The 12,218-nt window shown below is 43.5% G+C and overlaps 1 protein-coding gene across 1 annotated transcript; it reads left to right on the forward strand.

Moving 5' to 3' along the window:
• Nucleotides 1-658: 658 nt before the first annotated feature.
• On the forward strand, nucleotides 659-3,729 carry LOC111862612 (protein GVQW3-like). Its single transcript, XM_023848134.1, has 2 exons — nucleotides 659-878; nucleotides 3,599-3,729. The coding sequence occupies exons 1-2, from the start codon at nucleotides 659-661 to the stop codon at nucleotides 3,727-3,729; spliced, it is 351 nt and encodes a 116-aa protein (XP_023703902.1).
• Nucleotides 3,730-12,218: the final 8,489 nt, after the last annotated feature.

The following is a 12,218-nucleotide window of genomic DNA, read 5'->3' on the forward strand; positions in this document are numbered from 1 at the left end:
TCTAGGTCCGTGCTACTGGGTAGTTGTACAGTTTAAATATCTGAGCCTCTTCAGAAAGCTGGATCGGCGGAAGGGAACACAGCACGAATTGTTCCAAGTTTGGTTGTGTGGTTGGGTGAGTGTATGAAGAAGCAAGCCAGCCGCAGCGTTGATGAATGAGCGCTGATACACTATAAGTTTATCCCTTTATCACAAACACACGTAGGCACGCGTGCACACACAAACACAAAAGCTATCATATCCGTTATTCGCTCATTTTCTTAAATAAATTATTGTGTAACAACGACAGTCCTTATTTATTGTTGGGTATTTATTTTTGGCAGTTTTATGCATACATATCTCTGTTGACCAGAAAAATATTTACTGAAATCATATGCGTATATACTACCACAGTCAATAAGTTCGTGGACTTGCCGCAAAACGTCGTTGCAGCGCACTACAGCGGGTAGATTGAGGAAAGATATGATGCCCTGTCAGTTCATCTCTCGTCACAGCAAGAGGCAGTTGTGTGTAAATAGTGTAAGCAGAACTATGACCTCTATTGTGAACTGCAGTTAAATGCAAGTGGCGGAAATCGAAGATGTGGCAATTTGAACAACGGGCAAACATCAAGTTCTGCCAGAAACTAGGCAAATCCCCTAGCGAAGTGTTTAACATAATGAAGCAAGTGTACGGCAAAGAAGCTTTGGGACACAGTGCCCTGTTTAAGTGGCACCAACGTTTTGGGCAGGAGAGATACAGTTTGGAGGATGATGAGCCTAGTGGTCGGCCAAAAGCGGTCACAACTGAACGCAAGTTCGAAGAAGTTGCAACGTTGATACGCGCCAACCGCTCCCAATCGATAGATGATATCGCAGCAGCAGCAGGTATAAGCCATGGTACGTGCCACAAAATTCTCACTGATGACCTGAACATGTCGCGTGTTACCGTGCACTGTGTTCCACGCGTCCTAACGCAAGACAACGTGACGATCGCATGACCATTTGTGGTGATCTGATCAGTAGTGATGACGAAGATGAGCAGTTTCTCAACCGGATCATTACTGGAGACGAAACATGGTGTTTTCTTTACGATCCAAACTGAAGCGACAATCGGTCACCTGGAAATCGCCAACATCGTCAAGAAAGAAGAAACCGCGGCAGGACATATCAAAAGGCAAGGTGATGCTTGAACTGTTTTTTGACTCGTCTGGAAATGTTCACACTGAATTTATTCCACACGGGACAACTGTAAACAATGACAGGTACAAGGAGATCCCTATATGCGATTCAGTTCGTCGTAAGCGTCCTGAGCTTTGGCATAGGAAGAATTGACTGTTGCTACACGACAACGCCCCTGCACATCTCTCTGTTCTTGTCCAAGAGGAAATGACAAGGCAACAGGTCACCGTTTTACCACACCCTCCGTACTCGCCTGATCTCGCACCATGCGATTTCTTTCTCCTTCAGTCGTTCGAGATCGTCAATGACACAGGAGACGCCGTATGGGAATTTCCTGCCAATATGTTTCAGCAATGTTTTCGGCAGCTATATCAACGTTGGCAGACTTGCATAACGGCCAATGGCAACTATTTTGAGGGCCGATGTGGATCTGTGTAAGTGTATGTGGATACCTTGTAATATGATGAGATAAAAATCACAGTCCACGAACTTAATGACTCTACCACGTGTGTGTGTGTGTGTGTGTATATATATATATACACACACACGTGGTAGAGTCATTATTACTTTTATTATACTACACGGTGTCGTATCTTAAACGTGGCGACGTTTAAGATGCGACACCGTGTAGTATAACAAAAATTTTATCAACGTTTCGTACGAAAGTGTCGGCTTCATCTTCAGAGTAGAACAGTAATTGAAATTTTAAGTATACATTCCCGTTGACAAAGAAGTGTAAAACGTTACCTTCTTACTGTACTGAAAAGAAAGAATTGTTTATTTATGATAACCGTCTCATAAATATAGACCTGTGCATTAACATTGAATAAGAAAATCTTATTTATGATCACCGCGACGCATAATAACAGCTCATGCATGCAGTATATGGAATCAAGTCGAAGCACGTTACAGAAGGTTTACAGAGTGCATACATACTAGTACATGTTTTCTGTATTTCTTACAACAAGCTCTTTGAAGTCTCAATTTTCTGGGTCAATTCTAATCCTATCAAGTTGCTGAAAGACTAAATCGATTCCATAAATGCTTCCATTTCGAAGTCCCGGCACTTGGACGGACGCCAGCTCGACGCAATTACGTGCATTAAAGACATCCATACAAAGTTATAAACTTTGCTGACGTAAGTTCAAAATTGTAAATCTTTCCAAAGAGTTTCCTAAAGTCTCCACGTTTGTAACTTTTCTGTTACAGAAAATTCGACACTGATTTCAAACCACTAATTAGGGAGAAGCAACATCTGATATCACGAAACTTCACGCACACAGCTAAGCTTATCCCACTTCTCAGTTCCAGTTCCTTTTATGGAACTAAAATCCACAAGAGGTCGAAAATGAAATTACTACTTGGTTAAGACTATTATTTTGGATTTCGTCTTTCGTCCCAGTCTTTTAAACAACTGCATTTCTTATTTTCGCCAACATACAACTACCCTGCAGGGTGCCTAAATTCTACCTACCTACCTATCTACCTTGCCTGCCTACCTGCCTGCCTGCCTGCCTGCCTACCTACCTACCTACGCACCCACCTACCTACTCACCAACCTGCCTGCCTGTCTACCTACCTACCTACCTGCCTGCCTGTCTGCCTGCCTACCTACCTACTCACCTATCTAGCTACCTGCCTACCTGCCGGCCTACCTACCTACCTGTGCCTCTACAGCCCTTGACAACCTTGGCCGCTTTTTCATTTCCTTAATCCTATACACAGTCGGCAGGAATCCTTGGACGGGGGATCAGCCCGTCGCAAGGCCTTGCCTATACACATAACAACACCAACACAAAACAAAAGCACATAATACAGACATCCATGCCTCGAGTGGGATTAGAACCCACGATTCCAGCTTTCGAGCGGGAGAAGACGGTTCATGTCTTAGACAACACTGGACGAATTCTTGGGAACGATGTTTTCTATTCGGTCCGTGCAAAGTGGTTATAGAGAAGAGTTCAGTTGATAATCGGCAGTCGAGTTCCGGAGTTTCAAGTTAGCAGTTAGTCGCGAGTTGGGCTCTGCAAGGGGGAGTTGAGAAGATGGCGCTATGAGTTCAGGTGTGGAGTGTTAACCAGCGGAAAACGGCGTGACCGCGGAAGTTGAAGAATCTCCACTGTGTTAAATCTGTTGCCAGGAAACGGCTAATGGAGACTGTACTAGATTGAGGTCACTAGTCTCTGTGTGTCAGTGATGTGTAAAGTGTAATTTATAGTGGTGTACACAAAGTGGTTAATTAATCCCTTTACCGGCTCATACACCGTCTATAGTCAGACGCCCATAAATGAGTGAATGAGTGACAATATTAATAAAGTTTCACTTTATGCGCAAAGTTTGAAATAATGAAAATCCTCCCCCAAATTCTTCAGAAATCACGTATGCGTTTCAAAACGTAACCTGATTTACGAGAGTTTTGATTTCTGTGAATTCTCCAGGAACGCATCCCCGCATAAAACGCTACAGCAATGTGTTCCTCCGAAATTTACGGCGTCACAAATATGGAAGTCATGCTCTTCATAGTCAGCCCCATGAGAAGCGCGAACCTAAGATCCAGGACCTCACCTGAGCTGGAATATACGAGTACTCGAAGGATTCAGTTTCAGAACCTGCAAGGTATTCAATAGCCGATTATTTAAAATAAAACAAGCACTTGACACATTACAATCCAAAATCATACATGCTTAAATAGATACAAAAATGTGACTATTCTGAAGTAAACAAATATAGAAAGATGACTGAAACTGAAAAGGAATCCAAAATGATGTTATATTTTAGCGTCCTGTTGCACTGATTTATGTCCATGATTTATTCTGACCGTCTTACAGTGCATACATTTATTCACCTAAACCTACACATACCTAGCAGGCCCAGCAGTATAACACACGCAGTCACAGAAGCAAGACACAACACAAAGCACAATACACACAAGAAAGTAGGAAGAATACTCCGATAGAAGAAGATAGGTGTGACTTGCGTATTGAAATACGACATAAGGATGACAAATCCTGAACAGTTTTAATATTTAATATTTATCAATATATATGACGAATATATATTTTAGTTATTTTAGAATAAAGACAACAGGTCATGCAATAAAGTAGTTCGACGTACAACGAAAAGCACCTGAAGATGGCACTTTTGTGCTGAAACATGTAGTGCAAGAGAGAAGAGTAAGGTGAATAAATGTATGCACTGTAAGACGGTCAGAATATCATGGACATGAATCCAAAATGATCAATAAGGTGGGCGCTTCTGCTACACAGTATCAATTAACAATAAACGTTCAGAATGTACATCGAACGAAAGTGAACACTAGATCAGGATCGGATGATTGCAGCAAGCCAAAATGCCGTGATGTATTGAAATGCGAATCAGTTCCGGGAGTGTTTGCCGAGCCAAGTTGTACTTCCCCCACGCAGGTGCGGCATCTAGAAGGGACAGGAGGATGATATGCTCCATAGTTAACGCAAGTGCCCTGGCGGGAAGTGATGTGATTGCGTTGCGAACCGCTCCGGTCGTCTCATCTGGTAATCAGTAGGTGCGTGATAGTGGCAACACTGTTGGGACTGTTAGTCAGATTTACCCTATCGCCCCAAATATTAATCGGGTGGTCAAACCATGGAAAAAGAGACTAACGGAGCAAGTAGCATTCTTCGAAGTGATATGAAGGTGACAGTGGGACAACTGAAAGGAGAAACTCAACTTGGGAGACCTAGGACAAGGCTAATATTGAAGCAAATCATACGTAATTTTATAGTCGTCTCATATATGATTCGCAAGTGGGACTGAGTCTGCTTGGTACGCCGGACACTACTGTACCAGCCTTGGATGACAGATGAGTATGTATATTATTCTGTGGAATAAAAACCGTGCAGATGAAATCAGAGTACTCCGAGAAAACCTGCCACAGTACCACTAAGTCCACCACAAATCCCTCAGAACTTCACCTGTGGCCTGGGTTTGAATTCGGGTCTCCGTAGTGGGAAGCCAGCAGCTAACGGCCTGAGATTTGGCAAGGCCTGAATTCTGTTTCATCCGAGACGTTGTATGCCCGTTGTATCAAGTTCGAGACTATACTCAGTTGCTGGGTCCGATCGAAGTGCTATGCGACTTTTAGGTATATGTCGCCCTCTGTTGGCTTCATTTGCGCTCTGTTGTCCAAGGATTCATCATCACTCCTCCAGACTTCTGTGGTAAACCTTTCCTCTACGTCTTGAACTGAACGCAACGATGGATACTGTTTACATGGCAGAGAGAATTAGCCACTATAAAAGCCTGAAATCAGTGTCTTAGATAAAGAGTGTGCATGTGTGTCTGGATAGGGACCAGTGACACACTCTTGTTAGCACGAGAATGAACCTTCGACCTACAGAGAATATAGGAAATTTCTTGGCTTTCTGACCAACTGTTGGCTTCTCAAGAGCAAGTCAGTTAAGAGACCATCATGTGCCGACTACTGGACCTGCACTGCGTAAAGAATCCAAAATATTCGAGTCATGTCCCCAAATGTCTGTTTCCATTCGCAGCTCAAACCGCGGACTCAGCAAAGCTGTGGAAATGTAACGCACTTCAGTACCTGCCGTGCATAGACAAGATTCGCGTGACTAAAAGCATTCGGGCTTTTCCCCCTAGGTGCTGGAACAAATGACTATGAATGTTTGTCATATTTACTTCGAAAAGTGGAATAATGTGGACAGCAGAGTTATGACCCTACAGAGTATGGTACGGAAGAAACAGGATTCCTGTTATACACAATCATCAGTGCGGAATACGCACGTGTGTCACGTCTTCAGTTCCGTGAGTGTGAATATTTTGGAAAATACAAAAACCTTCATCATCCCTGCAGGACAAGTTTAGACCTGGCAACATATTAGGCCAGCAAAGTCTGTGGTTGCGTGTTCGAATTACGCTACGGAAATATGTACGTATTAATCACTGTTTATGAGTATAATAAAATGTAAAATTTCCTCAAGACTGGCAATTATTTTTTGATGTTCATTACTGATAGAATTCGTACTGATGATTTGGTAGAGTTTCAAAATTGTTTATAAGAAAGAGATATTACGTACTGTTTCTAATACCGGTATTTATTGTTCAAGTGACAAAGTTGGTATGGTTCACCTATTATAGAACATTTTCGAAAATTCCACCGTCAACATCAATGCATTTTGCAACTCGTGTGAGGACATGGCGTGTTGCTCGTCTGTACAGTGAACAGTGAAATGACTGTATCTCGGAAACCGTTCGGAATAGGAAACATGTACATGTAAAACTTTTGCTTAGAATGACCGATACTATGACCTCCCAGAATATTGACCATTCCTCCTGGGGCACTCTGTATATTAGTGAAAGGTGAAGATACTGCCCCCTCGTCATGTCTCTCCCGTAGGCGTGATGCAGTCGTTAATGGAAGTATTAGTTCCTGGAATCTAACGGCTCACATTTGGAACAACTTCAGATACTCTTAAGAAGTCCTTGAAAGTTTGAAGGCGTTTAGTGTTTGAGCTCTACCTCTAGCCTCGAGAACCCTCCAGAAAAGTCTCATTAACTTTTGGTAAAGTACATTCGGCCAATCACAGTCCAGTAAATGCGAACTTTCTTACGAATACTTACATACTATAACGACTTCCAGAGTATTAAGGAAGGTGAGTACTAACTATGCTAATTTGATGATAAAGGGATTTGTTGCGGCACATATACAGTATAGGAATCAGATAAAGAGGCAGATGTGTGCCTTGCACGGTTTTCATGGAAGATAGAAATGCCGGGCTCGGTTTAAACCTGAGCAGTGTCACGTTGATGATAAAGATTCTCAGTAACATAAAGTGATAAGCCGCGCCATAGCTCAAGCGGTTAGTCGCTAGCTTCCCACTGCGACGGCCCGGGTCTGGTCAAGTGGGATTTGTGGTGGACAATGCGACGATGGGGCGGGTTTTCTCCGAGTACTTCGGTTTCCCCTGCCAATCTTCATTCCACCAAATTCTCCATCATCATAATCACTCGGAGCAGGTACAGTGGGCCAATCAGTGGCCGCCGTACCGAGTGGACACAGTTGGACTCCACCACACCCCCCCTCCCCCACTAAGCGAATTAGAAGAAACATAAAGGGATGGGATCATTGTACCGATTTCTCTCACAGCTAAGAATGCACAACACAGGAAGGTGAAATAATTGAGCCCTAATTTATTTTATGTAACGAGGCTTTCGATGTGGAGACTGTAGAGCGTGGGGAAGTAGGATAGATAATGAGCTGGAAAGGATATGCATGGAAGTGGTCATGGCCTACTCGAATTCTCCAGACCTTTGCCTGGAGGGGCTAAGGAAGATGAATTAAAATGTTGCTTGTTACGTAGTGCTTAAATGTCTCATACATAAATACTATTCCTGTTGGTGTCCGTCACTGCAATTATGCCGCTACAAGATGCAGTTATCCATGCCCGTTGTTTTGATCGTGGTCCAGTGTGCTTTATTTCTACTCCATTTGATTCCCTTATGGAGCGGGTTTACTGTTCGGAACTAGTTGTTGTCATGCTCCATTATTATTGCTAGTGGAGTGGGACTAAGTCCCTTGTACTGCTGCCACTTCTGGTCTATTGTACCAGCACCCTGTTCTCGAACACCCTCAGTCTATGTTCCTCCCTTAATGTCAGGGACTAAGTTTCATACCCATACAGAACCACAGGGAAAATTATAGTTTTGTATATTCTAATTGACCTTGGGAACAGAAGAGGATATTTTCATTTGAAGGAGAAAGCTGTAGATCGCATCAAGTGGAGGAACTGTTTTGGAAGAGACTGTGGACCTGTCGTCTTGACAGATTAGAGATGAATGAATGAATATTCTAATTGTTATATTTTTAGACATATATCTTTCGAATATACTAAATATAAATTTTTATTCTTGTAGCTAACCCTACTTGTCTGTTCCATGACGCATTATCAACTGAAAATATTACATAGATGTCGCCTCGAAAGGAAGAATGAAATGATATGGAAGCAAGGAGCATGTCCACTAGCCACAACATGCTTGACACGACAGGAACTGAGCCCGAGACCTCGTGAACTTCAATCAGTAGCGTTAACATCTTTACGGCGATATTGGGTGGCTGGTCACAGTTTACCTTACAGACTGCAGAAAAACATAGTTTCCAGCCGACTGAGTGAAATGAGCAAATGCAAACAAATTTATGCAATTCGCAATGTCTCCCCGTTTTGCAACATTCCACATATTTGCGGAATGACGCTAATATATTCATGTCATAATTTCGCACAGAGTTTCAAACGCCGAATTAATGAACTGTGATTTATTTAGAACTCCTTCAGCTTATTTATATGTTATCGGCACATGGATATTGCGGTTCTAGAAGTCTCCCTGTTCTCGGAGAATGGTCCTGTGAGAGGTAAACTAGTTAATGATTTGCATGCATACGCTGCTACGCAGATTCGAAATCGGAAAATAGAAATTCCCCAAATAAACCAGGACTGCTATCCAGCCTCCACTGCATTCCGTCCGAATACTTTAGCTCAGAGGCAAAGATGGCATTGCTAGACAGCCACTCGGATCCTAACAGGAGATCGCCTGATGTTCCCGAGATTTCTGAGGCACTATTTGATCTGCTCAGCTCAAACCTGAGGCCTTTCCATATTCCCTCTGGGTTACAAACCACCTTGTAATTTCCCATCCTTATTTACATGACGTTGTGGTATTTTCTTTTATTGCTAGTGGGGTGGGAATAAGTCCCGTGTACTGCGGCCACTTCTGGCCTATTGTACCACCCCCAGATGATAGGTGAGGGTGATTGTGGAGCAATTGGTGGGAATGAAAACTGGCAGGGGAAACCGAAGTACTCGGAGAAACCTGCCCCAGTGCCACTTTGTCCACCACAAATCCCACTTGACCAGATCCGGGATAGAACACGGGCCGCCGAGGTGGGAAGCCAGCGACTAAGCGCTTGAGCTATGGCGCGGCCCTAAAGTTGTGGTAAGTAAAGGCCGGTAAATGGCCCACAGATTCGAGTGCAGTTCTTCAGGATTTGTAATATTTGTGTTTTCAATGCCGTCCGCATTACATACGGAGATATAATTGGAGTTTTCAACTAGCAGCCTGGGTGGATGGGGGATCGAATACCTCCACCATAGCCCTGCGATTTGTAAGAGGCGACGAAACTGGAACCCTTGCCTGGGGATAAACTGGGCCACCTTGTTTGTGGGGGTATACATACTGGAACCTAGCCTTCCAAGTTGGGGGAGTCTCGAATCTGAGACAGTAAAATGTGGTCATGAGTCCTGCGGGACTCGGACCTGAGGATTACTGCGTTGGCGAGGGCCAGCAGCAATTATAAACGACATAAAGACTACAATCGCAAGTGTTCAGTTGGAGAATAAAATTACTGGTCGTGAGTCTCTGAGGCTTGTCGCCAAGACAAACTGATTGGTGGTAAACTGCCAGTCGTAAAGTAACTCTGAATTTGACTCTGACTCTGACTTTCAGTTATTCATAGTCAGTCGTGGCCCAGAAAACGGGAATGTGAGTACCTTTGGAGCATGAGTGAGTTACGAGACATTCATCAGTCAGCGATGGCAGGAGCCGTTGAACACGCAAGCTGAGGGATCTAAATTTTTGGGAGTCGTTAGCAGGCAACGTCCAGTGAAGAACTGAGAAGATTCAGCGTGTGCTGTAGTGAATTGGAAAGTGCGTGAATTCAATAAAAGATTATAACTACTTGTAGTTACGGTTTATAAGTGTGCATTAAAGCGACTTACCGATTCGAACCCCGTGTCTGGACACTAGATATTTAATTCTGCTGTGCATCAGGGCTATTCAGATCGCCAGGTCACAAGCAACCCCTTCAAGTTATAGTGCTGTAGCCAAAGCTATGTTTCTAGTCCACAAAAAATGTTAACGCTTTTCTTTTAAAAAAGAAAGCGGTTTATCATGTCGAAGGGACTTTACGAAAAGTGTTTATTAAATAATTCATGTAATTTGTCAGTTTATTTGAAACTTCGGCAGGATTCCATGATGGTGTGCACTGTATCGATACAGTCCAGCAGAGCTTCAGCGGCTGACTGTAGGACTTTCCCCATGGCGTCATTGTATTTTCATCATGGCTGCCTCTTCTCACCACTCTGGCAAGAAGCAGTTCTCTTTTTACATCTGTGTTCATCACTCATTACTGGGGGGTTACATTTTAATGAAGCGGTCTACAGTACAGTACAGTACAGTGCAGTGTAGTGCAGTGCAGCCCCTCATAGTCTTCAAGTTGGATAGCTGCGTCGTACTCTGTTAATCTAGAAGTAAATGGATACCGTTGGATATGTAATGGTAATGTTGTTCCTGTGCTTAGCTAATGAAGCACTGTGCCATGAAGGCGTATGGGGGAATGAACGTATAGATCCATATTTTCTTGACCTCGACACTAGTTGGTGAGTGGTCAGCTTCACGCCCCAGTCGCTTTACCCCGGTATCCATTCGACAGAAGGTTGGGTGAGTCCCAGAGCCGGCTTCAATAAATTGGTGAAGAGAAAATCCTTGACCCTGTTGGAACTTGACCTCCGAACCCTCGGTCGTCCAGCCCGTAAACAGTCACTTTATCGACTACGCTATCCCGGTTCCCTAATCGTCGGAGGTATTTAATATAAACGACTTTTCAGGGCTTGGCTTAACTCCCGTCTTGACGTAACTGGATACCATTGGACAGGTATAGAAATAATTTTTATTTCAGTCTATTTCCCATTATCACTGACGTTGAAATTGAGAGGTAAGCAGAAAATACAATAGTATAACATTTTAATTACTTGAAGAAGGGAGAAGAGAAAAGGGTTGAAACGTCGAGTGTCTTAAAGTAGAGATCAGAGTGTTGGTAATGTGGAACACAATGGTGGGTTGTGTGGTCAGTGCTTCGTGCGGTTTTGAAAGAAAAAAAAACTGGTTTAACAAAGAGCTTCCACCATGGACGCGGCCGCTTTCCGAACAGAAACTACGAAATTGAAAGTTGTAGCCCTGCACTTCCTGGTCTGTTCTCTCCATCAATTTGAAAAGCTATTCCTAAGTATCCTTAATGTGGCAGCGTACAAAACATCCCTAGAATGGTAAGGTGGGAGGGGGAATCCTATTACGGACGTGCTTTTTGTACGATACAATTCGCTATGAATATAAAGAGTAGATTTGTATTCAAAGACCAATATAGCTCCTGTGTATGGCCGTCCCCCATATTAAGAACGTTTTAATGTTTTTCCAAGTATATGGGGTAGAGTAGCTTCCCGTAATTTTTATGGCTACTATTATTCTTTTTATTCACGTTCTAGTTTCAGACTTATAATCCCAGAACAAATGAAATTATGTTCTGCGGCGCTGTCACATTTTAAGGGGACAGTTTGCCGAGTCGCGAGCATTGCAACGATCTTTCTGTTCTCGTACATTTTAGGACATAATTACCATGAGCCGCTGTTGGATGTTGCTCCTTATTCAGGATGTCCGGGTTTCAAAACTTATCTCCGAGATTGTTTATTCTCTATTTTCGTGGCTTTCCTCAGTGCCTCCAGATAAATACCAAGATAATAAATCAAATAAATCCGCTTCCGCATTATCTGCATAAATTCTACTTCATTGCAAACTGCTTTTCGACGTCGCATACTTTGAGCTACTTACAGCAACTGCGCATGAGTGTTCCCCATGCACGACCGTTGTTTTAAATCATTGGCTTTGAAGCTGCATTTGTTGCTAATATAAAACTGTAGTTACTGTCGTATGCCGCGCCAAAGCTCAAGCGTTAGTCGCTGGCTTCCCACCGCGGCGACCCGGGTTCGATCCGGGTTCTGGTGGAGTGGTATTTGTGGTGGACAAAGTGGCGCTGGGGCGGGTTTTCTCCGAGTGCTTTGGTTTACCCTGCAAATTTTCATTCCACCAAATCCTCCATCATCATAATCACCCGGAGCAAGTACAAGAGTCCAATCAGCGGCCGCCGTGCCGAGTGGACTTAGCTGGACTCCACCCCCAATACGCGACAGGTTGGAAGACCGTGAAATCGTGGCACGAATATAAATGTTTCTCTTCTCC

The sequence above is a fragment of the Cryptotermes secundus genome, unplaced genomic scaffold (assembly GCF_002891405.2).
Source record: "Cryptotermes secundus unplaced genomic scaffold, Csec_1.0 scaffold1925, whole genome shotgun sequence".
In the NCBI taxonomy this organism is placed as follows: Eukaryota; Metazoa; Arthropoda; class Insecta; order Blattodea; family Kalotermitidae; genus Cryptotermes; species Cryptotermes secundus.